We start from the raw sequence: 27,159 nt of genomic DNA on the forward strand, positions 1-27,159 counted from the left end.
AAAACGGCAAAACCGCCGCACGTGATCTTCATTCAAGGCAATGAAACACATCGTTCGGTTAAGTTGGTTCGCAGCACTTTTTGCGGCGATTTCGAGTAGTCCACTGATGTCAAGGATTCCACCACAAGCCACGTGCGTTGCTGAGTCGTGTGGTAAGTAATTGATATACTTAAACCATAGATTATAGCTATATTCCGTACCTATGCTTAAATTATCCGAAGTATCAAATTACAGTACATGAGCATGATATTAAAACCAGAGGGGCGCTAATATCTATGGCATAAGCTATTGCTGAGGCTATAGTATGTTCACGTTGAGCTGAATACTGAAAAACAGCTAAAACTTAAAAAGTGGATTTTTTCTCAACAGAGTTAACATTTCAGCCAACCAGATGATTATTGATAACAGCAAAGGTGTCAACAACAGACACGTACGGTTCGGCTCCATTACAAGTTCGGGAAAGGGCTGTAATGGACACTGTACTTATATGGCTTCCCCATAGGAAATGTATTGTGAAAATTTTGATTGGCCATAAATACTTATGTCAAGCATTTGAACAAGATTTTGAAATATTTTTAGCAGGTCAAGCAGTACTACAAATGAGCCAAATTTCAAGATCGTGTGTAATCGCATCCATGAGTTATTAAATGTTTTTGAGGATTCAGCTCAACGTGAACATACTATATATAGCTACTACTCACTGTAATGCTATATAGTACACAATGCATAATTAGGTTAAGTATACTCCGCCATGAAGTTGTGACTCGTTTTTACTGCTGGACTTATAATAGCTATAATATGTTCGAAGTGGACAGCTAATGATACAAAAATATCATTTAAACCTATAAGTGCAATAACACTAGACCACTGGTCTATACATTAAGGGGAGGCCCAGCAATAAAACTAGACCACTGGTCTATACACTCATTAAGGGGAGACCTGGAGAAGTCATACTGGTGGCTGTAACTATGACAGTGAATGAGCTTATATGGCTCCTCCAGCTATAGGTGTTCACATTAATGGTCTGAGTAGTTGGAATTTTGTTAAAAATTAGTGTACATGAACACTTTTAGCGAATAACTAAACAATATCCACTTGATAGTGTAATCACCATGGTGGAGCCATAAGCTCGTTCACATGCACTATTTAATAGGTATTGCTCTATGTACTTCTCTGAGTCTTCCCTTAACTAGTGCATAATGTTACTGCACTATACACTGCTGGCTATGACACATCAGCTAGTTGTATGGGGGAGCCTTCATTTCACTATAGCTGTATGCAAGAAGTCTGTACAACATGTGCACTGCTATACTCCTTTTAGGAATGCATGTACAAAAAAAATTTAAAGCTGGAGAACTTGACAAATCCTTAAATATATGAACATGTGCTTCACTCAATGGTCAACACTGGACCACATGCATGCACAAAATACTATATTCAATAATGTGCATGTCTAGGTACCAGAATGACAAAATTTTGTATGGTTTATGAAATTTGTCAACACGAGATTTCCTGTTAAACAGTTTCCTTGTCCATGACAGTTTCCTGCTCGTCATCACCTTGACTATACTATGCCTCATTCTGAGTGATTACTAATACATGATTCCTTTGCGTAATTTATCCAATGAATGATCCTAGAAGTCCACATCTTATCAATACTAACTGTAACATTCAAAAACAGCCAGGTTGTAAATAAGGTGGCTGAAAATTACAAATCAAAGGTGGTGACCAAGAAATGGCTGCAATGAATGCAGTCAATGCACACAGCCATTATTAGTATTAACAGCATTGCAGCCATATATTGACTGCCACATTTGATTTTACAACCAGGCTTTTGAAGGCTGCACCTCTCTTTATAGTATTTTACATGGCTGCAAAGGGGTACAGGGTTTGTTGACATTTCTTCTTATCTACAAACAAAGTATTGAAGACAAAAGTTAATTATACTGCATTGCATTTTATTTGGCAATTCTTTTTTTTTAAACTTCTAACACATGCTATAAAATGTTCTAGAACAATCCAGAATTTCCATTGTTAGATCTATCTAATCCAAAACAGCCAAACTGTAAAAAAAGAGTGCAGCCCTCAAAAAGGCTATGGTGAAAAAAGATGTGAAATCCAAGGTAGCGGCCAAGAAATGGCTGTGATGGTAAGTTAATGGTAAAAATTTTAATAACGACAATTCGGTGAATTTGGTGCCGCTTGGTCTTGGCACAAAATTCATCTGAATTGTCGTCATTAAATTTTTACCATTAACCTACCATCACAGCCATTTCTTGGCCGCCACCATGGATATCACATCTTTTTTCACCATAGCCTTTTTGAGGGCCGCACTCTTATTTTACAGCTTGGCTGTTTTGGATTAGATTTCACTTCTTTTATACCCCAAAGTCAGCCTATGGCCAGCTTTGGGGCTTTTTTAACCTATCTTTTTTTTCTTTTCCACAGGAAGAAGAAAAGATGAAGCAGATGAATACTTTAAATATTTCTGATTTTATCAATAAATGTACAAATTATATATATAATACATATATTTATTATAGAACTCTACATGGTGGTTTCTTTGTAACTGAACACTCTACAAGGTGAGTCCTTCTAGCTGATCTCTCTACAAAGTGAATTGTTTGTAGCTAAACTATCTACAATTACCTTCTTCTAGCTGATGTCTCTACAGGGTCACCTGTTTGTAGAAATTCTTTGTAGCTGAACTCTCTACAAGGTAACTTCTTCTAGCTGATCTCTGGTGTGTGAATTGTTTGTAGCTGAACTCTCTACAAGGTAACTTCTTCTAGCTGATCTCTCTACAGGGTGATTTATTTGTAGCTGAATTCTTTACAGGGTGATTTGTTTGTAGCTGAACTCTCTACACAGTGGTTTCTTTGTAGCTGAACTCTGTACAAGGTAACTTCTTCTAGCTGATCCCTCTACAGGGCGATTTGTTTGTAGCTGAACTCTCTACATGGTGGTTTCTTTGTAGCTGAACTCTCTACAAGGTGACTTCTTCTAGCTGAACTACGTAGTTGAACTCCCTACACGGTAACTTCTTCTAGCTGATCTCTCTACAGGGTGATTTGTTTGTAGCTGAACTCTCTACAGGTGATTTGTTTGCAGCTGAACTCTATACATGATGGTTTCTTTGTAGCTGAACTTTCTACAGGGCAGGGGCGGATCCAGAGTTTGGAAAGAGGGGGGGGGCACCTTTCTGAAAAACAGTTGAAGACCAAAAAAAACTTGCTGAAAACCAGTTGAAGACCAAAAAAAAAAAAAAAAAAAAAAAGGTCACGACAATAATAGCTAGTTATCCTTACCAACTATATCACGTCTGTTATGTAAAATAAAATCCTATTTATAGCTTCATAGGTAAGCTACACTGCCTCATGAACATTGTGACTGATTTATTAGAGTAATTGACTGCTCTATTAGAGTATCTCGATCTTGTATGCAATTTCTTGAAGGGGGGGGGGGCATTTGCCCCAAATGCCCCATCCTGGATCCGCCACTGCAAGGTGACTTCTTTTAGCTGAACTATCTCTTTCCGTAGTTGAACTCCCTACAAGGTAACTTCTTCCAACTGATCTCTCTACAGGGTGAATTATTTGTAGCTGAACTCTCTACAGGGTGATTTTTTTGTAGCTGATTTCTATACAGGTTACTTGTTTCTAGCTGATCTCTTGAATTCTTTTCAGGGTGACTGCTCTATTAGGATTGACTGCTCTATTAGAGTATCTCGATCTTGCACTTGCTACACCAAGTTGGATTTCGTGTTATAACTCCGTGGCTTTAAGTCTGATTCTTCTACACCATTGACGAGCCTTTCTAAGATGATTACTCCATCTGTACAGCGATTTTCAAAGCATTACTCCAAGCGATTTATCTGGTAGGCGTGGCAAGTAGTCGTTTTTTATTAGCTAATCTCGATTGCGTAATTGTTACACACTGTTGGCTTTTTCGTTGTATCTTCCTGGTTTTTAGCTCGATTTCCTTCAAACCACAAAAGGTTTGAGGTTCAATAGTTAACCTATTCACCCACCGATTTTCAGCGTCTTCCCGTAAGCGGTTTACCCTGTAGGCGTGACAACATATTGGTGTTATTTTTCGTGAATAATCGCTAATAACTCTTTGCCTGTTTATCGTATTCCAGCCACAATTGGTACCAAGATGCACCTTCATACCCCCCTTCGGTTTGCCAAATTTTAAGGCAATTGGATATGGCGTTCGCATTTTATAGCAGTTTTTGCAAGTGTGCGAAAAGAGGAAGAAAAATAAGAAGGAAAAAAAACGAAGAAACTAAGCCAATTTTTGAAGTCGCATATCTCGGGATCGCTTGTCACTCAAATTTGGTATTTGGAGTACTGAAGCTGGAGGGAGTGTCCACAGCAAAAATTATCTTGTTTCATCAAGGTAGCACAGAGCTACGGAGGTGCGAAAATTGGGTTTTCGTTCTTCCTGTCAATATACTCACGGGTGTTGCATGTCTTGATATCATGCAGTATGGTATTACTGTATAGTAGGGACCACAAAGGTGTGGGCATAGCCCATGAAAAACATCACTCAAAAACCAGCCTCACTTTTCCCTGATGACAACTAAGCCCAAACAAGCCTTCGTATCATCCCGAAATGCTTTCAACAAGTTGTTATGGATTTTTTAAAAATTGATTAAACAGAATTTTCTAGTGACAACTGACTGACTGCCTTATGCCTTCAGACAAGTGTAACTTGATAACGGCTAAGGCTACGGACTTGATTTTTTCACTGTTCGACATCGCTTCAGCTGGGCACATGCCTTTTGGCATACCACAGTATGTACAATGCATTCTTCATGGACTTACCAGTGTCCTCCTTTGTGTCCCATTCATCTCTGCTGACAGAAAAAAGTGTCAATTTGGTGGTAGCTAGCATTCGACGGTTTCCCTTCATTCATCCATTTTAGTGACCGGATCTGTGAAAGGGGTCATATAGCCTTTCCAAGTTTCCCAGTTTGATGAGTCATAACAAATCATGTGTTTAACCCATTGTCTTAAAATTACATCCAGGAATAGTGCTATGTTAGGAGTGTACAGTGACCACATTTCAGGCTGGTACCATGCTCACAAGAAAAGTTATGGATTGCCAAGTACATGCAACTGGAAAGGCTATAAGACCCCTATTTGCACATTTGTGACCCGATCTATGAAAAGGAGTCTTATAGCCTTTCCAATCGCATGTACTTGACAACCCATAACTTGAATTGTGAATATGGTAGCACCCTGAAATTTGGTGACATTACACTAGTACTCCTGACATAGCACTATTTCCTAGTGTAATATGAAGGTGACAGGATAAAAACTCAAGAGTTATATGAATAGTCACACTTAGGAATTTGAAAAGGCATAGGCCCCTTTTTGCAGATCCGGTTACATTTTTCATAGTGGCTATTCTGATTGCAGAGATGCTTTTCGGACAGTTCTTGATTCGTAATGCTGTGTAACAGGTTGAATATAGCTGACAATTAAGTGTAATATTTCAGATGATAATTGATAGCTGGGGCGAGTGGTGTCATTTCTTTCTTTGATGTGGTATGAGTGGGTTCGCCAGTCATAATAATTTTATTTTACAAAAAAGTGAACAAAAAAGTACAAAAACTGTGGAATTTTCAACTAGAGTAGGGACCACTGCACATTGATAAAATGTACTGAAACAAGCTAGCTGGAGTAGTGCATGATAGTAAAACAATAAAAAGTGTTACATCCCTACTGTGCATTTCCATTACGGCATCTTGCATAGGTGTAGCAACCCGGGGGAGCAAGGGGGCTGGAGCCCTTTTTGTGATTAATTTTCTGATTGAAAATTCAGAAAAGATCAAAAAACTCTAATAGAGTAGTCAGTTACTATAATAAAACTGTCATAGTATTCAGAAAAGCAGTTTAACAAACTATGAAGTTGTGAATAAGAATTCTTTTGTGCTTTATCAGTGATACAAATTATATTATTTTGGTGGAATGCAGCCATTAGCCATTCTTAGCAGGTGTCAACCTTTTTTTTTAAATTACACTGTTTTACTGTGATTTAATATCATGCACTACTCCTGCTTGTTTCAGTACTTTCTATTGATGTGTTATGGTCCCTACTCTAGTTGAAAATTCCATTTTTTGTGCATCAAGTATAATGAGGAACTACTTGTGACATAATGAGCATCTACCTGAAACTTATTTTGAGAGTGTCAAATCAAAATGGGTAACTCCAGGAACACCCAGAAGAGGCTGCTTATGCACCATAGCCCTATGACATATTGCTACATATGATTACACAGACAAACATGGCCTTGAAATATGAAGTCTTTTTCACATTCACAAGAAATATGCATAATGTAGTGTTTGGTTTTTTTTTAAGCTAGGAAAGCTACACAAAGTGTTGGATGTTAAAAGAAGGACTCTATAGGGGCCGTAATTTTTGATATCATTTGCACAATCGATTAATTCATATCGATACCGATGTGTTGGGGTTGAATGGGCTGAATTTTTCTGTGATATGATAAGATGTTTGATGGTGCATGATTGAAATTTTCTGAGAAACACCCATAAAACTACCCACAGGCTATTATATGCATAGTACTAATGGCACATATTCATTTATTAAAAACACGTAATTAGAAAATACGGCACAGAGGGCATCACATAATTAGTGTTTTGTTGTCAAGGTGTAGTTGACAGTGTTTCGTGTAGTTAGTAGTGTTTTGCTTGTACTGGACAGCAGTTTTGAACAAGGTTGTAATTAGAACACCAGCTGACTAATTTGGCAAGTAGCAGCTCACACTTAGCTTAACCAACCAGCGGCTCACGCTGTGGTTAAGCTTGTTTGCATGTTAGTGGTTTTATAATTCACTGAACATATTGCATAACAATACAGGAATTTAGTTTTAAGGTTTGTGTACTAGCTGGTCATAAGTTGTTTAGAAATAGCAGTGTTCTTGGATGACAAGTGATACTGAAGAATTACCATCAAACAACTTGTTACCATGGGTCAATGAAAAAGATGTGCCTGGTGCTAGTTTGTGTGGAAGAGACCCATCCACTTTAGCCATTCCACAACTCAAGCACTGGTTACAATGCCGGCAAGCCTCTCTTAAGGGGAAAAAACCTGATCTTATTGCTAGGTTAGATGAAAACTACTTGGTATATAGCTAACACATTGTGTCACAAATCACAGGGTAACAGCTTACATCAGAAATGGGTGGGATAAGGATGTTGTGAACCCTGAAAGTTGTCAAGGTGCTACTGTTAGTTTTTCATCACTGATTCCAGAAGATAGCTGGAAGAGGCTTAAAGATATTTATTTAGGAAGACAGCCAGAAGATGTTTTTGTGTTCACTAATGCACAAATGATCAGTTATTTCATGGAGAGAACTCTTGCAGATGGTGAACCAGCCAATGATGTGAAAGCATTGAATAATTCTGCTATGAGTCTGTTTAGGTATGGGCACATCCAAGATATCATGATATCTCATGCTAACGGTGTTTTGAACTTACATACCAAGTGCATGCCAGAGATGAAAAAGGACAAGATGTACAAGCTGTTCTTGCATTTAGATCCTGATATACTTGCTATAGTAGGTGCTGAGTGTGGATGTCCTGCTGGTAAAGGACCACATGCTAGCTATAAACATATTGGTGCTCTGTGTTATGCTCTAGAAGAGTTTAGCAGGTTTGGTAAGATCCCTGGTTTCTTAACCTGTACAGACCAGCTTCAGTGCTGGGGCATACCATGAGAAAAGAAGCTGGATATCATACTGGTTTCAGGTCTTTCATTAAGAAAGTGCGAGCTGATGAAGGAAAATTGTAATAAAAAATCCAGGAGTGTATTTGATCCTCGACCACTAGAGTACTGCACAATGAACAGCAAAGCTCTTGAAGAATTTAGATGTGGTCTACTGTCATTTGGTGAACCAAGCACTTTCCTAGACATCCTTCTTCCACCTGAAAAGAAAATTAAGCATGACCACACATATTCGTTACCACCTCAAAGTGAACATGAAACAAACTGGGCACTATTACCATCCATTGAAGAGAGTTCTACTTTTGAAGATGATGAATTTGCCTGTAGTTCAAAGTGATGAAATGACCCTACAATGCCTTCTTGTTAAGCTTAACCTAAGAGCTACTCCTCATGAAAGACAAAGGGTAGAAATGGAAACAATGAGTCAATCTTTGCAACCAGAATGGCACTGCTTACACTACAAGTGGATAACAGGTTCTAAATGTGGAAGAATCCTGATTCAGAAGAAAAAAAACAGTTGCACTGATTACATATTGTCTTTACCCCAAACCATTAGATCCCTTACCTGCACCAATGCTTTGGGGACAGCACCATGAGTCCATTGCTATACAAAAGTACACTGCATCCAAAAATCAAGTGACTGTTAAAAAATGTGGCTTTATTATCCATCCAAGACATGGTTGGCTTGGGGCATCACCTGATGGTCGTGTAGTTGACAGGCTGTGTAGTGAAGCAGAATTTTAGAAATAAAATGCCCATTCTCCAAGCAGGATGTTACACCATTAGAGGCTTGCCAAGATATCAACTTCTATTGTGAAGTTAAAAATTCTGCAGTTACCTTAAAGAAAAACCATCATCAAGTTCAACTACAGTTGTATGTTGGGTCAGATCTATACAATTGGTGTGACTTTTGTGTGTATACCACCAAAGGAATGTCAATAGAGCGAATTCTACCAGATCCAGCATGGCAATGTGACAGCATTTCAAAACTTGAGTCATTCTTTGACAATTATTTACTACCAGAAATCGTATGCCCTAAATACAAGCCTAAATATGTTATATAATGTTCACCCTGTATGTATGTACTGCAATAGAGTTAGAGTGATTTATTTGGGTGTACACAGTGGAACATCCATTATTCAATCACATTGGAGAATTGTATTCATTCACGTACAGAACTCTACTTTAACAGAACATACAATAGTTGTCAAAATACTCTAATAGAACAGTCATTCGTACTATGCATAATTGAGAGTTTAGACAATCGAAGACCTACTGTATGTATGTGTAATGGTGAATACCACCTGTAGTGGATAGCTACTTACCATTGTATGTTATTATGTATAATTTTTGTTTGATATATACATTGATTACTTACACAGTGGTGGATTAAAGTTGGTGAGTACTGCACAAACAAAAAACACTTGATTTGCTGTGTCTCTAAAAGATGCTGGAAGAGCCCTATCAAATATGTGAAAATTTTTTAATTGTTCCATGGCTCGTTCCACATGAATGTGCAATGAAGCAATTCGCCTAGTCTCAACAAGTTCTGAATTGCTTAGCTGTTCCTTTCCTTTCATAAAAAGAAGAATGTTTAATTTGACCCCAATAAAGCCAAATCTTCTGCAATATCAAAGCACCTATCAGCCATAACACTATCATTGCTTTCCAACAGTTGCAACAAATCAGACTTTCTGGTGAGTTCCTTGTCTGAGATACTTCCAGGATAAAGATCTGACACAAATGTCACTGCTCCAGATGGTAATATTCCTATCAAACCGTTGTAAGTATTATGACTTTTATGCTTGGAATATGTCAGTCATTGTAATTCTGTGATGGCAGGTTGTTCAACGAAGATTTCTGTGGCATCCACAATAATTCTTGTGCAGGGATATTTCTCTTTAAAGGGTTTAGGCATATTAAGTGACACAAGCTCTTTTTGGAGGCCAGAGTGGAATGTTTTTAAACTGAAAAAATAGAAAATTAATTCAGGTGTTGAAGATCCTGGAAACAGTAGGCTCTGATATACCAAACCGATTTGCTAAGACTTGTTCAAATAGACCCAATTTTACACGTACTAACGCAAGAAAAAATTCATTAAGTGGTGAAAGTGCTTGTGGTCTTCCTTTATTTGTCATCTTATCATTCTCAGTAGATGTGCTACCCCAGTAGTTCAGTTTGTTAACACATGGACGCAAGAAATTAAAACAAACCAATAACAAGTGTAATGATGAAAATCCAGTGTAGAAATTAACTTTACTGTTATCATCCTGAATATTCTCCAGCCGAAAAAAATTGTTTTTTGTGTAATGTTTGGCAAGCTTTCTCTGATTCTTGTAGTTTTCTGTTTGTTTTTGATCAGGTTTCCTCTAGTGTTTGAAGGTCTTGGCATGTTAGATCAGTGTTCACTCCAATGTCACTATATTTAACTTCTTTGGGTTTTACTGCATTCTTCTTTTTTTGTAATTAATGGGTGGCGAACAATTGGTCTGCATGGTGGTGGTACTGTGACTCTGGTTGGCAATTCTGGTAACTTTAAAGTTGAATATTCATTATTCTTGTGCAAGCATCTTCTTTTTGCGTTATTGTTTAAAATGGTCACTGCAAATTCTGGTGGAAGTGTTAATGGGTAAGTCAGATCTACCTATTTTATGTACCCATACTTTCAGCAGTTTTTTGTTGTGCAGTGGTAAACCAAAATAGCTGATGTTGTTTTCACAGGTTGACCTGTTGCTACACTCAGGAACAGCACAGGAATTAACCATAATTCGCTATAGGTATCCAGGAGCAGTAGTATAAACTATATCTTCACAAGAGTACTACGTCTTGCTACACAATAGCTATGCCAGTTAATATGTTCAGCGTGAGCCACTACACAAGTGACTTGCCAACAAATTAGTTGCTATGCCACTTGCCAACAAATTAGTTGCTATGCCACTTGTCAACAAATTAGTCAGCTGGTGTTCTGATTACAACCTTGTTCAAAACTGCTGTCCAGTACAAGCAAAACTAATTTAGCTGTCATTGAGCATTATTGTGCTATAACTATACGTTGACTAACTACACGAAAACACTGTCAACTACACCTTGACAACAAAACACTAATTATGCGATTTAATGCCCATTCCCTCTGTGCTCTGTGCCGTATTTTCTAATTATGCATTTTTAATACATGAATATTTTATACGTATGCATGACATTTCAAGAAAAACTTTAAGCACTATTTCAGGAATATAATCAATCATCAAGCATTTCGTTTTTATTTAGTATTGCTACTACATGTATATATGTAATAGTTATACCACGGGCACGAGTGCGTATATACAGGCAAAGCACTAGTGCCCATGGTATAACTAATATTTTCTACTTTAGCATGCAGACTCGCCTAATTGGCAAAATCTGTAGTTGCTATGCCCTTCTCTTATATAGGGAGCCAAGTAAGTTGTGATTGTGGGATTGAAGTTTTGCCAAACAAACTGTGATTGTGGGATTTAATTTAATAAATCAAACAGTAGTTTGATTTTACTTTTGCAAATATAGCAATTTTAAGAGACTAGTGTTAATTATGTTACTTTAATTACTACATTTACAAACTACCGTTGATGTATTAAAATTGAATCCCATAATCGCAGCTTGTTTGGCAAAATTCAATTCCACAATCACAGCTTGCTTGATTCCCCATATATGAGAAGAGAGATAAAGTATAACATAAAAGAAATCTAATGATTTCTGGATATAGTGTGCACTCCTATTAGGTGTGCAATGTCTCGAGTTAATGAGATATACGCACTGGCTTAACAAGATATACGCACTGTAGCTGTGCATATATCTTGTTAAGGCAATGCATGTATCTCGTTAACATTTTGAGTCAGTATGTGATATATATGCACTGGCTTTTCTTTGATCTGAGATGTGAAAGTGGTACACACACACACACACACATGTATATATATAGTTATTTACTTTGTATTCAACATTATTTTTAATTATTTTACATATTTTTTAAATGATTGTCTGTCAATTTTATTAGGCACTTCAAATGACAAGCTTAAAAATGCCCACATTACCTGCTCTCCTGACCCACCACAAGTAAATGAAAAGATTACAGTATACATTAGTGGAATTCTCAGTAAGATTTGTGTCTGTGGTGTATATAGATACATAGCTAATATTGTTGCCTATTAACTCATAATATAATCATAACAACAAATTTTGATGAAATTGTTCATTTTGTGATAAAACCACCAAATTTTCTGTGGAAGTTGAGTAAGGTATACTAAATCATTTGAGATACGATGCCACGTCAAAATCATTGCCTTAAGGCATGTTTTAAAACTTTTTAAACTAGGCTGTAAGCCCATTTCTAGATGGTCAGGAAACCATACAAGTGCATTCAAAAAAATTTTGTTTTTGCTTATATAGCATGAATGTATCTCAAATTTACTGGTGTAATCAGAAAAAAAATTCTATGCGTGTTAAAATAACCTGTTTTTATACACTTCTAATGAAGCCAATATTTCAGTGTTGAAAGTACAGGCATGATCTAATGTATTGTACATCTATGGCTTCATATACCATGACCCCCTGTGCTTTTTAACATGACAAGCTAATGACCCAGATGGGAACCTCCCCTGATCAGCTTTTGGATATGATCATCCCTTGCTTGGCCATTCATGCAAAGTTTTAGTATATTTACTATTGAGCCAGCTCATGACACTTGTATGGCTTCTCTAATGCATTTTCTACTAATTTTACTTGTCAGGTTTTCTGAGCGTGATATGATTGGTAATTTTAATGGCACCTTATCTAATATGAAATAGTATGAATTAAGCAAATGTTGTATCAAGTTTGGTACTTTTATCAAAAAGTGAACGATTTTTTTGCTTACAGCCGCTCTACTATAGTTATTCACTACGTTTATTCCTTGCCCTCCTACACTGACTCATTATTATTTTCAAGGACAGTCCACTGTATATTGACGTAATCTTGTATATACATTTAAAAATGAAGTAGGGATCCAAGAGATAAAAAGTAGTGAAACAAGAGATGAATGATGGTATTACAGCATAGCTCTGTGGAAAAATCTTAACATTTGCATGTTACAACAATCATTTTGTTCAATGCCAAAGTAGGGATTTTTCACCAAGCTATGTTGTAATACCATCATTCATCTCTTGTTTCACTACTTTTTGGGTCCCTACTTAAATTTATACTAATATGTTTGGTTTTTTTGTTATACGTACCATACAGCTATACATGTACGAATGTTCTATTAGGATGATTGCTCTAAAGACTATTTCAATTGTAGGGGGGGATCATTATTTCATATTTTCATTGAGCTAGTGTTATGAATACAGCTAGGCCAATAATAATGGAGTGTGTCACCGTGATTAAGTAAATAGATTGTTAAGAGGTGTGGTCTTGGTGTTTGATCAGGATGCACAATAGTGTGTCGTGTGGCCAAGTACAGCTAGTGCGAACACGCGACAGACAAGTGTGTGCATTTTACAGGAAACAAGAAAGTGCTGTTTTTACACATTTGTAGCTCAATAGTGCCTGAATGGAAATTAACTAGTTTTGCTGTAGAAACTCCCTTGGAGTAGGGCACCTCCTATTCCAAATTTGAGCTGTATCCGCCCAGCCATCAATGAGATATGCGCTTTCAAAGTTTGTCTTATTTTTCTTCTTAATCTTAAAAAATCTTGGAAATCTTGAAATAGAAAATCTTAAGATTTCAAAATCTTGTACACAATATTAAAATTTGCCTAGTTTCAGACCCCTTAGATCTACAAAATTATAAAACTTTGGTGCAGTAAAGTGCTTTCATTTATTAGGTAGAAATTGGGCAACTGACGGAGTGGTAAAGGATTTGAGCATAAAGGTGTGCAGGTCCCTGGTTCAAACCCTGGACAAGTTTTTTGAGATTGTGCTTGTTGTCTGTTCTATTAATTGATCAAGCTTGTTTCACATGTTTGGTTTTTGTTTTGTATCTACTCTCAGTATTTTCAAATCACAGTAGGTCCTAGTCAGCTGCTGATTTTAACATTGTTTCTATCAGTATTTGTGACTGGATCTACGAAAACCGTTCTTATCGCCCAAGACAGGAAGTTTGATTTTTTTCACACAAACACAAAGCTTAATGAATGCACTATCAAGTTTCACTGCCAGAGTCCACCAGAGTAGAGTGGTCTGCTTTTGCTGGCTGCTTTTCTAGAGCACAGTGGCGAGCCGTACGAGTGGTCTGGGGTCTTGATGGAGCCCTGGCCAACCAGGAGATGGCTGTGTGTGGCTGTACAGCTCTGTGGTGTTGGACAATGACCTGTGCTGTAAAGTTCCTTTAATTTTAGCCAGTTCTGAGCCCTGAATGGCCTATAACTTGGCCTAATTCATCCCAGTACGTCTCTTTTCAATTTTTGAACACCATCTTGCCCGCCTTCCAGGGCCGCCTCCCACCCTTCTGGAGCTCGCCTGATACAGACAACCTCGGTTTAAAAACTATCTAAAATGGCGGGAAACGTAGCTGTTGACTACTTCTTCAGTGGATGATCAGGAAGGTAAGAAATTGTTGTGAAACGTGTGAAAATTTGGTATGCGTAGCTACCACCATTGGCCAGCTACAACACACAGAATATTTAAAACCGACGTTTCTCGATACTTTTAAATGGGCGATAAGACCGGTTTTCCCAGAGACAGTCACATTTAGTCTACCCTGTAGGCATAGCAAAAATCACACTTGCACTTTTGAACATTGCTTGTTACTTCTACCAATCTGTACACAAATTGTAGGATAATTAATATCCTTCATATACCCTCCAAATTTGATAAGAATCCAATAAAGCTTGTGTGAGTCATGGCAATTTTTGTAAGGGAAAATAACCTAAGTACAAACTTTGAAGCACATATCTCAAAGACAACTGGACCGACTTAGCTCAAATTCGATATGGAAGATATCCCACTCTGGAGATCTTTCACCAAAAAAATGAGCTATTCTGTTCAGTCATTGCTGAGATATGAGTGCATGAAAACTACATTTATGTGGCCATGTCTGGAGTTTAGGCCTGAGCTTTGAAAATAACCTATTATGCTTTTGAGCAGTACTCGAAATTCTAGCCTATTATGCTCAAAATTATGCTCTCAAAATCAAGATTATGCTTGAGAGCTGACTGTTTTATTAGAGTATATCTGCATTTCCTGACTGCTGTATTAGAGTAAGTGACTGCTGTATTAGAGTGTATTAGAGTATCTCAATCTTTTTACCATAAAGTGTGAATAATCAGTCAAGAAATAGTAAAACTAATAGTACATCAAGGTTTGTTGATATGAAATGCAGTAATAATGTGCAGTGTGTTCATGTTGTACAGTATTTTGGCACACGCATTGCACAATTTACTTAAAAATCTCAAAAATTGTCCTATTACAATGGTGGATCCAGGATGGGGCATTTGGGGCAACCCCCCTCCCCACCTTGTGGAGGTGCCAGCCATGCTTCTGATTAAAAATAGCTATTAAACTTTGTCAGGCCAAGATCAGTTTATCAACTCATGATAATATGCACATTTTACTAGCATTTATTATAAATTCACCTGAAACCAAAGCAAACCAAAGTCAAACTAGCTGTAAAATAGTCACCTAGCACCTTCACGTGTACTAAGTGCCTCTAAAAATGATTATCGTGTTGCTGTTTGAGACATTCGGAGCCTTTAAGCAGCTTTTAAGACTTTACAACCATCTGAAAAGGCCAAAATAGCAAAAATCAGCAGTGAGACACTACTAGAGGTGATTGTTGGCTGCTTCAAAAATGCAGCACTGAACTAGATAATATGGCTCTCCCCAACCACCTACAACTTACCCTGTTGTGCCCCTCCCCTTGCCAGCTCCTGGATCCGCCCCTGTATTATGCTGGCATAATGCTTGATGCTTTTGCCAGCTTATTATGCTCGAAATTATGCTGGCATAATTGGCACAAGCCTACTGGGAATACTGGTCTTATTATTGCCTATGTTTTACACCAATGCCTTCCAGAACATCTGCTATGTAATTCAAGTTTCCCACCACTTTAGATAGTTTCAACTCAAGGTATAAGGCAAACTTCAATAAGGGTGTTAGGTGGGGGTGGAGGAGGGGCAAGAGTTTGTTCACATGATGAAAGCAGAATGTGTAGGGATGAATTAGACCAAATTATGGAGTATTCAGCTAAAATGAAAGAAAATTTATTATACAGGTCTTTATTCAACACCACAGAGCTGTACAGCCACATACAGCCATCTCCGGCTGGCCATAGCTCTACTAAGGCCCCAGACCACTTTATTATTATTATTATTATTATTTATTATTATTATTGTATGGCTTGTCACTGGGCTTTGGAAAAGCAGCCAGCAAAAGCAGACCACACAAGCCAAGCTGGTTTTGACAGTGAAATTTGATAGTGCATTCATGTAGCTTTGTGTTTTTGATGACAAATCACACCTGTTGTCATGGGCAATAATACCAGTTTTCTCAGACCCAGTTATATGTATACATGTATGTATGTATATGTATGTACATATAATATATTATGTAAAATTTAATGTACATATGTACAGCTGAGCAAGTTGATGCAGGGGAAGTAAGGGAAAAAGCTTTCTTTGGCACTCGTGTGATATCAGAAAAAACCTATGACTTGTGCAATTTGCAATCATTTTGGAACATGTCTTGTCCTCTCCATCCAGGTAACATGAAAGTAATATATAGCACTCTTATTGCTGTGTACATATTTTCTATATCCTCTATCTAATTTTGCTATAGTTGAAACCCTCCTTTATTATGTGTAGAAAAATCAGGTAGAAATTAAATTTTAGGTTTGTGATAGCATGTTACAACTTATGTAGTCTTATGTTTTATGCATAATCAAGGGTAGTGGAAAAATGCTGTAGCCCATCAAAATGTATTGAATGGGCCTTCCTAAATATACCTCTAGCTGTCATTGAGCATTATTGTGCTATAACTGTGCTATATTCTATAAATTCTTATATTATACTGTAGCTAACTATACCAATGCTTAGTTACCTGCAATCAACTGGGTTCTTTTTATCTTACAGTATGGTAGTACTGTATATTAGGGATCATGAAGAACTTGGCTTTTCCAGCCAAAATTATTTCCCTAAAACCAGCCTTAATTTCCTAGCTGGTAGCATTGGTTATAGTAGAGCGGCATGGCACTAAAAAATGGGCATTTTGTCAATTTTTGTGCACTTTGTGATACAGTTATGAAACTTTCCACACAAATTGTGCTCCTCATGACATATGTTTTTTGATATAGAGCCATCACAGATTTGACCTTTGGTGACCTTTAGAGCCATTTTTCACTGAAAATTATCATTTTTGTCTTTATCTCCCTGAGGCATTAGTTTACACCGTTAAAACATGGTATCAAATTAAAAGTGTTGATCTAAGAACTACTAGTATATTAAAAATTATAAACTTAAAAATGAAGTAGGAATCCAAGCGATAAAAGTAGTGAAACAAGAGATGAACAATAGTAGCTATCACAGTATAGCTCAGTGAGAAATCCCTACTTTGGCATTGTATTTTGTGTCCAATGCCAAAGTAGGGATTTCCCACTGAGCTATACTGTAATAGCTACCATTGTTCATCTCTTGTTTCACTACTTTTTATCGCTTGGATTCCTAGCTACTTCACTTTTAAATTTTTAATATACTAGTTTCTTTAGCTTTTGATAAAGCAAACAGCTAGCTATAAACATGTGACTGTTCTATTAGGGTGACTGCTGTATTAGAGTATCTCGAGTCAGCCTGCAAAGATCTGTGCTTGCCCCAAAAGGGGTGTGGTCATCGTGGTTTCGATTGATTCGTTGTATTAGACTAGAGAATCTCGGATCCGAGCTCGAATTAGCCTACAAACTTGAAGCTGTGGTCACAAATACAGTTAGCATAAAAGGGGCGTGGTCATCGTGGTCTCGATCGATAATACGTAGAATAAAGAATGGGCGTGATGTCCTGACCTATCGTGGAGTACCGGTACCTCCGTACAATAGCGTAGTCTAAGCGCCTTAAATAATTTTGTGGCATCTCTTAAAGAAAGTGTTGATATGGAAAATTAACTCCTCGATATGGTTTCATTGGATGAAGAAGAAGACAAGCAGCCTGATTGAAGATAAAAGAAAAGACAAGGCGCACAGGGCGTACACGGGTTTTACTCTTTTCACCACCTTTCATAACCCTTACGTAATAATATTAAGCTCAAAAGCATCCAGACTTCCTACTGTAGTTGTTGCTCTCTCTCTCTTCGACTTTAGGCCACGCGTCTAGTAGTTTCCGCGAGTAGTCGACTTTAGGGGATGCGTCCAGTAGTATTAGCATTAGGGTTAGGGTGAGAGTTCAGCTTTGGTTTCTTCTTCACCTTTAGGGTTAGGTTCTTCTTACTAGAGGAGCTCACCTAATATCGAACGAACTCCAATATCGGATGCTATTTCTCCTAAACTACAATGAATATTCAAACATTCTGCACATTTCCAGGTAGGCCAATACTTAATAAACTTGTGTAACAAGTTTCAGATCTCTCGGGTTCTTGGTCTCGGTACAGCAACCAGCGTTGAAACCGGGTAACTACTGCTGACCCAGATGACCCACTGATCCGGATTTGACCCAGATGTGACCCGGATTGTCCCGGATTAATTAAAGCCGAAGCGTGCGATAAGAGCTATGTTTCGGCTAGTATCGAGCGAGCGAACGAGACTACGTTTTGAGCATTCGATTCGTGTTGAGTAAATATTGCAACTTCAGCCTAGCTGTAGATTGAAGACCAAAAAAAAAAAAAAAAAGTCATCACCTACTAAAAATAGCTACCCCTCAGGCTGAGCGTATGTTGGTAGCGCGATAAGTGGGCGTGGCTCACGAAAGAGCTACGCGATAGCGTTTATAAGTTTCCACGTCGTCAAACGAACAATTTCGTGTCTCACGTGATCCAATCCTGGTCAGACCCGGATAATTTGTAAACCGGGTCAGACCCAGATGACCCGGAGAAAATGTGACCCGGATGACCCGACCCGGATGACCCGACCCGGATGACCCGACCCGGTTTCAACGCTGACAGCAACCTTTTGAAGACCAGTCCGAATAATACGTAAAATCGGAAAAACGCTCAATTCAAGGACAGCCATTGTTTGCAGATCAGACTTGCATTAAATCAAAAGTTGCACACCTTCAGATTGTAGGGCTACTCATTTACTTTCTAAATATGTATGGTTTGTTTCATTTAAAGTATTGTACTGATGAGTTATAAACCAAAGAAAAGAGGCTGTCACTGGAGCAATAATCGCCCTAGCTATTTTTGCTCAAAATCAGAAAAAATGGTTTGAAAATGCATACAAGGTGGATGATTGTTTTCGATTGTGTGCTGAAAGTTGTTAAACTCTAGTTCCTGCAAATCCAACACTATAAAGGCATAAAATACTGCAGACTTGACTGCAGAAATAGCAAAATCTGTCAAACACTCTAACATAAAAAGTCAATCATTTCAGCTGAAAGCCTAAAACTTTAAAACAAAAAGTATGTAGAACCACATTTTAAGCATATCAGCATTATGTAGAATTGATTTTCACCACGTTTTTGCAAAAAATTGGTGACTGTTATATTAGGGTATTTGACTGCTCTATTAGAGGATTTTGGTATTCCTGTAATACTTTAAGTCTGGAGGACAGTGAATTTATTGGAATAGTTGCTTGACAACTTGTAAATGATTAATTGTATGCAATTATCCGCTTTAAAATATTTTCAAAGCATTGATTACAATTTTGAGTTAGGGCGATTATTGCTCCAGTGACAGCCTCTTTTCTTTGGTCTATAACTCATCAGTACAATACTTTAAATGAAATAAACCATACATATTTAGAAAGTAAATGAGTAGCCCTAAAATCTGAAGGTGTGCAATTTTTGATTTAATGCAAGTGTGATCTGCAAACAATGGCTGTCCTTGAATTGAGCATTTTTTCCGATTTTAAGTATTATTCGGACTTGTCTTCAAAAGACTGCTGTACCGAGACCAAGAACCCGAGAGATCTGAAACTTGGTACACAAGTTGATGAAGCATTGGCCTACCTGGAGATGTGCAGAATGTTGGCATCCAATATTGGAGCCCATCCGATATTACAGTAGGTGAGCTCCTCTATATACAGCTTACTTCGTGAGTCACATTTATAAGATAGAAAAGAAGGGAATCAAGGGAGCTAGTAGTGGTAGCATAATCGGTAGCACACTGGACCATCACACTGGGATCCCAGGTTTGATCTCCCTTCAGTATTGCACTTTTTAGTCGCCTTTTTGATTACAGTTTTTTGTCTAAGTTCTATAGGGATATGAAATAGGGTGAAAAGAGTGATACCCGGGCATACACTCATCGGAACCCCAAAAGGCACATCCCACCGATGAGTTTGCTGTTGTGGCGTAAAACGGTGACCGTGTGCTGCTTCGTTTGGGCTCTAGGCTTGTGACTGTGGTCAGCGAGTGAGTGAGGCAGTGAGTGAGATGAAATTTCGAGCTGTGACAATATTTTTAAAATTCTATATCCAGCCTCCAGTAAGCATTTTCTTGTTTTTAATGCTACATTTGATGTTAGATGGACTAATATTATTCTGTAAACGTGATTTTCGTCATGTAATAAGTTTCTAAGCTGGTTTTTAAGCAGCGATACTTTTGGCAGCGCGCATCATTTGAGGGGATTCCTACTTAAACAGTACTACCGCACTGTTTGATATTGACTTTTGGCTGAAGTTCGTATCTCGTTCCACTACAAAGTTATGATCATTTTTGTAAGTCATAAACTTCTTTGCCCTTGGGGTTAAATTACTAATGGGTAAGTAATTCCTAGAATTTCATGGTTACCATAACTTTGGAATGCAATCACCTATTGACTTCAAATTAAAGCCGAGTAGTTCGTTTTAGCAGCACCTCTAATTTGAAACTGTGCAAAATGGGGCCTGAGGAAGATAAAGACATAAACAATGAAATTTTCAATGCAAAAATGGCAGTAAAGATCACCAAAGGTCAAATATGCGATGGCTCTATGTCCAAAAATTTATGTCACAAGGAGTACAACATGTATGGATAGTTTTATTATTAAAAAGTGCACAACTATGGCACTATGCCGCTCTACTATTAGGCACAGCCAAGCCCAAAAATGTCTTCAGATCAACCCCAAACCTACAGTATACAAAAAAAGTTCTCTAGAATTTTGATTGATTTGATTTGATTGATTGATTGATTGATTGATTGATTGATTGATTGATTGATTTATTTATTTATTTATTTGTTTAAACTCTGGAATTCAGTCAAAACCCGTTCTTCCATTTCAGAGTATACACAGAGTTACAAACATAAAGTACAAAAGCAAATACAAAAACAAAACAATATATAAATTCACAGCAATATATAAATTTAATTTTTTTTCTTTTGAGGCTGGTTTTATGCTGACTAACTGATGCCTCCAGCTAGGCATAATTCAGCAATGGATAAGCTATGGGCTTTCTTTACTGCTTGATGTTGCTTCGTACTGAGATGTGCCTTTTCGCCAACCACATTACGTACAATACACATGCAATGGAATTATCTTTGTTCTCCTTTGTGTTCCAATTCTTTTTGCTGACAACGCAATGTGTTGATTCATGATAGCACGATGTGGCTTCCCTGTGGATGTGTTGGCTATTATGCTTATCATCCGTATTTTCCATAGCAACTGAAGTAGAAGGAAATATCAGGAATTTTAAGTTGGATTATAGGGATCAAAGAACAAAAAATGTAGTGAAATAAGGGAATAGCTTGCCTTTACCTACAGATATACTTAGTGGACATTAAATCTCTAAACTTCAATCTGTAACCATGACCAAATTAGGGATTTAATGTCTACTAGTGTATCTGCAGGTATAGGTAGCCTTCCTTGTTTCACTACTTTTTAGATAATCCCTTGTTTCACTACTTTTTTCTTTGATCCTTAAATTTCCAATTTTCCCCTTCTACTTATTTGTTTACTTTTTAACATAATTATGACAATGAACCTGTGCATACGGCACTAAAAGAAATGATGGTACCAGGCTACCATAAAAAATGATTTTGCATCAGAACATGTGCCCCAACAATCAATTACATAACAGAAAGGGAGGTGGCCATTATGCTTTGTTTTCAGCTGTGCTCTGCCCGCTACACAATGAGAAACTATGTAAAGCATCTTTACAATTGAGCTTTGGTATGCATGACAGCCTAAATTGCTGGAGTCTGAATTCACTGTATATTAACTAAACATCACACTCGACACTCATAACCATTGAATGACACTTGCATGTGGTACATGCATACATATGTAGATAGCACACTTACTTGCTTGCTCCTCATCGTGTGATCATATAATGCGTAACTTAAGAGGAATTAAGGTGGAGTCTCTATTCGCCAAAGTTTTTCCAGCAAATATTTTATAGAGGGTTTTCACCAAACCTTTTTACCACCAAAGATTTTTGCTATATAGTAGGAAGTATACTAAAAGATGTCAACCTATACGTGTAATCTCACAGGGCAATGAACTGTGTCTTCTTTCTTACATATCTCTTGCTAGTGGTTTGAAATATTGCAGGACTGATTTCAACGACACAACGTGGTCTCACTATGTCTGCTCATGTGATAGCTAAAACAATTGGCAGTAAAATCCTTGGTGATTGAGACACTATTCACCAAAGTTTTTTTTTTTTACTATACGGCACTTGTATGTTATATATTAATACATCAAAATTGTGATACCCTAAAAGAGCAGTCATCCTAATACAATGGTCAAGCGAAACACTAGTATTCTAATAAATCACATTCTAAGGTTTACTTTCAAATGGAGCATACCCCATCCCAGACCATTCATGCTTTTCTAGCATGCCTGATGCTAGTACATGTACTCAGCATACTAAGGTATGTACTCTCCCACATATCACATTGCGTATTCAGACAAAAGGTATATAGTTGCACCCCTGAATGTGCAGCCCGCTTAAAAAGTTTCTTCACTGAAGTTTAATCAAGCTGGCTAATTTAGCCTTGTAGCTACAGCTTTTGAATTTAATCCAATGATAATTCAGACCAAAGTATTAATTGTTTTATTCCTAGTCCGTCAACATTAATCACAGGGGTTGAGTACTGCTGACCCCCTGACCCAGATAGAATTGTTGCTGAAAATGAATCTTCAAGTTTCATTTTTCTGCAAGCAGCTGGTTATAGTAAAATTTATGTCTTTATAGATCTGTTCAATTGTTATACCTTAATATGTGTGATTTTAGGTCCCATTGAAGTTGCAACATTAGGTCATCGCTTTCCTCCTACGATTCTTCCAGTAAGTTTTACTTAATGCATGCTTGTATTATGCATATAATGCAGTGCTAATTTAATCTAGTTCCATGGGACTGGAATACAACTAAATCAATAATGACTGAATTGGTAAAGCCAATGTTAGTTAAGGATTAAAAATCACCTGTGATTTCAAACAGCAGTTCCTTTGTAATTAGTTATCAAAGCTCAATTAATTGTATGCATGTGTAGTCATTGTTGTGATTGAGCCTGCTATTTCCCACAAAATTTTGAGCATAATATACTAGCAAAAGTGTCACACTTTTTGCCAGCATAATGGAATCATTGTAAAATAAAACATGGAATATGTCTGAGAGAAACAACAAACATACTCCACATTATTACAGCAATTCATATTTAAAGGAATTTATTGTTTCTTGGTAGGGCTGTGCAATAATGGTAATAACCTGTATCTCGATAAGTGACAATCATTATTTTGATAATGATGTGACATCATAGGACTGTTTTGCAAACAGTTTTGACCTAAAGTCACATAGAGCTTTGCTAAGTCAGAAATTTTATTGCTTCCCCAACTAGTTTGATACCTTTCCACAAGTTTTCCATCTGATTGTGATTGATTTACTAATATTTACTATTATCTTGATAAGCAAGTTTTTTGTATATCTTATTTACAATAGGTGATATACAATGCTACTGTAACTTTTATAGTATTCCATTGAATTGGAGCCAATATTATAGTCATTACGGTATACCGATCAGTATTGGTAGTGATTTTTGATTAAGACCTACTCATGCCAACCATCATCATCATAATCATCACAATAAGTTCTATGGTAGGTTGTAATACAAGGCTGGAAATAGTATTCTAGCATAAAGCAGGGGCGGATCCAGACTTTTAAAAAGGGGGGTTCTACTTTGGAATTGCAACTTCAGCCTAGCTGTAGGTTGAATACCAAAAAAAAAAAGGCATCACCTACTGACAATAGCTGCCCCTCACCATAGATGCCCTCACCAACTATATTTCCTTATTTATAACTAGATACATAGCTTGCTACACCACTCCTCAAAAGACTACTATGACTGCTCTATTAGAGTATCTCGATTTGACTGCTCTATTAGAGTATCTCGAGTAAGGAGGCTCTCTCAAAAGGGGGGTTCCATGGAACCCTTTGAACCCCCCTGGATCCGCCCCTGTAAAGGTACAGGATTTGCAGCAACTGCAACTTAGTATGTTTGCATGGAAATCGAGATACTCTAATAGAACAGTTACTGCAGAATAAAAATCCTAATGCATAGTACAATCATGTATACCTCACTTGAAACGGATTTACTTTTTATTTTGTTATATACTACTTTGACACCTCAGATCAAAGGAGACCACAGGGTTATATATCACATATTGCCCTGACCACAACTACCTTTGATGCTGAGGCAGTTACAAAGCACCGGTTACCTTTGATTATTTAAAAAGCTGCTTAAAGTTTTGCATTGTGGGTTTATGTTGGTTTAGTTAGAGGCATTGTTGTAAAGCAAAATAATTGAGTGAGTCAACATTGCATGCATAGTTCAGTTACTAAGCATCACTAAATAATCATTTTTGCAATGTGGGGATTGTGTATCTACAGAGTACATTTCAACTGCATGAAAATATGCCTTAAACTTTCACAACCTATATGTCTAGGTTAGCTACTTTATTCATCCATGAAGTGGTTATTTGGCTTAAAATGGTATCACTACAACCAGTGAAACCCACAATCATTTCTTTTTTGCGCCTACAATTTAAACCCACAATCGATGTTTGCAAACCTCTGTATAAAAGTAATGTGGTGAATCCAGCTTTGTCTTCCTTCACCTATTAGGTGAGCATACCAGAGTGGTATATATTATTTATACCATGGCCACGAGGGATTTTCCCTGATACATATGCCCAAGAGCCAGCCCTCGGGCTTGGGCATATATATCAGGCAAATCCCTTGTGGCCATGGTATAACTACTAAATAATTAAACACTAGCACAAATAAATACACTATAATTAGGCTCCGGCCTATTATGCCCAAAATTTTACCTATTATGCTTTTGAGCATTGCTCAAAAATTAAGCCTATTATGCTCAAAATTATGCTTTCAAAATCAAGATTATGCTCTAGAACTGACTGTTTTGTTAGAGTGTATCAGCCTTTCCTGACTGCTCTATTAGAGTAAGTGACTGCTCTATTAGAGTATCTCGATCTTATTTCTGCAAAGTGTGAATAACCAACAAAGAAACGATTTAATAAGTTATATTACGTGTTTTTAAATTTGAAATGCACTAATTATACTATTGGCAGTGAATATTTGCTTTCTTTCAGGAGCGCGTATTGCGCATTTAATTAATTTTTCAAACATCGTCCCTATTATGCTGGCATTATGCTTGATGCTTTTGGTCACCTATTATGCTTTAAATTATGCTGGCATAATCAGCCGGTGCCTAACTATAATACAAATTTACATAGCCATAGCCATAGCCAAGCAAGCACAAAATTATAAAGAAATTATCAGTATTTATTGGTTATTGTGTAAATCCTTTAGCTGTAGTATCGGATTGGTACATAGGCTTTTTTCTGTATTGGTAAAACATTACTCTTTTATGGTCATCATTGTATCCGTAGATAATAAGAAATTTGTGTAAAAACAAGCCAGTTTATGGTTGGCTTTGGGATATTTACAATTCAAAATTCATGCAAAAACAGCCAGGTAGGGTGCAGCATTCAAAAGTCTGGGTGAAAATAATGTAGTTGTGAAATCAGTTGTGGCTGCAATTATAATACACAATGCTATTATTAAATTTATTATCATCAACATCATTGCATGACTGCTACCTTTGATTTCACAACTTTTTTCACCCAGGCTTTTTATAGCTGCACCTTTATATACAATACAGCTTAGCTGTTTTAGCATTGTTTAGGTATCTAGATAATTTTTAATCTAAATTATCTCCCATCCCTATTTCTTGGCTAATCAGAAACTTACAATAGAATAATATCCAGACATTATGATAAAACAGCCAGCTCTCAAAGCATAATCTTGAGTTTGAAGTGTTTAGCATTGCAATTATTTTTAGGCATAATTGGTTCAAGCCTACTTTGTGCTGTTAACTTAATCTCTTAATTATTCATCTATAGTCTGTGTATTATTGTCATTTTGTTACAGGGTGAATATGGTGCATTACTCAATGCTACAGATGATAATCACAATATCCTGTTTTGTTTCAAGGCATTTTGTTCAGTTTATTAACAAAATACAAGTTGTCATTATTGTTGCTGCATTTACATGTACAACATTTCATACATGTATGTAGGTACTGTAGCTGCAATATGTTTGTAACATTTATGCATGCCTGTAGACCCTTTATATAATAACTATATAAATTTATGTAATAGTTGTTATAGTATAATATAAGCCTTTGATCTGGTAGCTACTATATTACAACTTAGCAAACTTTCTTCTATCAAATTTACTCCACAGTTCACTTGTAAGGGTACAGATAGAAGTGCAACAGCCTTATTAAAAAAGAAATTAACCCATCTCACATTTTACATTTAATTATAACTATCATTGGTACCTGCCCTACATGCAGGAACATGTCCACACTAACTAAAAGTCATAAACATTAAATATCAGCACAATGCATTCACACAGCATGAAATGTTCTTCTAATATAGCAAAAAACAGTAAAAAGGTTGGCAAGAAATAAGTCACCAGCTGGATTCGAATTCAGACCTTGCATTTATAAGGTGTATGCCTTGACCACTTAGCTAAATCTCTAACATTAATGGAAAGGCATTAAAACTGTGTTATAAAGGCATGCGTATGTTGACTGACATAGGTGTTTACTTGTTATTTGCATGTGGAAAATATTCAAGCAAATTTTTGTCTACACTCTTGCACTAATGGCACCGTAAATGACGAAAAGCAGCAGTTAGAAGCTTCATTTAAAAGTGAGCTAGGTAATTTTCAGATGATGAGTGCTTTGTTTGATACAAAAACCATTCCGATACATGCTTCAAGTGGTAAGAAAATCATTGGATATCAAAGGAATT

At 37.0% G+C, this 27,159-nt stretch overlaps 2 protein-coding genes across 2 annotated transcripts; both read left to right on the top strand.

The window, feature by feature from the left end:
• Positions 1 to 26,491, top strand: LOC136263182 (putative phosphatidylglycerol/phosphatidylinositol transfer protein DDB_G0282107). The gene is made up of 5 exons (XM_066057691.1): positions 1 to 152; positions 11,783 to 11,881; positions 16,335 to 16,460; positions 23,054 to 23,106; positions 26,270 to 26,491. The coding sequence occupies exons 1-5, from the start codon at positions 41 to 43 to the stop codon at positions 26,351 to 26,353; spliced, it is 474 nt and encodes a 157-aa protein (XP_065913763.1). The 5' UTR covers positions 1 to 40; the 3' UTR covers positions 26,354 to 26,491.
• On the top strand, positions 6,434 to 9,581 carry LOC136263181 (uncharacterized). The gene is made up of 2 exons (XM_066057690.1): positions 6,434 to 7,132; positions 7,186 to 9,581. Exons 1-2 carry the CDS (start codon positions 6,951 to 6,953, stop codon positions 7,742 to 7,744), a joined length of 741 nt encoding a protein of 246 aa, XP_065913762.1. The 5' UTR covers positions 6,434 to 6,950; the 3' UTR covers positions 7,745 to 9,581.
• Positions 26,492 to 27,159: the final 668 nt, after the last annotated feature.

The sequence above is a fragment of the Dysidea avara genome, chromosome 8, assembly GCF_963678975.1.
Source record: "Dysidea avara chromosome 8, odDysAvar1.4, whole genome shotgun sequence".
Lineage (NCBI taxonomy): Eukaryota > Metazoa > Porifera > Demospongiae > Dictyoceratida > Dysideidae > Dysidea > Dysidea avara.

Coding starts and splice junctions, on each gene's coding strand:
- LOC136263182 (XM_066057691.1), top strand. CDS start 41: ATGAAACACATCGTTCGGTTAAGTTGGTTCGCAGCACTTTTTGCGGCG. Junction 16,461..23,053: donor GTCTTGTCCTCTCCATCCAG/GTAACATGAAAG, acceptor GTGTGATTTTAG/GTCCCATTGAAGTTGCAACA. Junction 23,107..26,269: donor TTCCTCCTACGATTCTTCCA/GTAAGTTTTACT, acceptor ATTTTGTTACAG/GGTGAATATGGTGCATTACT.
- LOC136263181 (XM_066057690.1), top strand. CDS start 6,951: ATGACAAGTGATACTGAAGAATTACCATCAAACAACTTGTTACCATGG. Junction 7,133..7,185: donor AAACCTGATCTTATTGCTAG/GTTAGATGAAAA, acceptor CACAAATCACAG/GGTAACAGCTTACATCAGAA.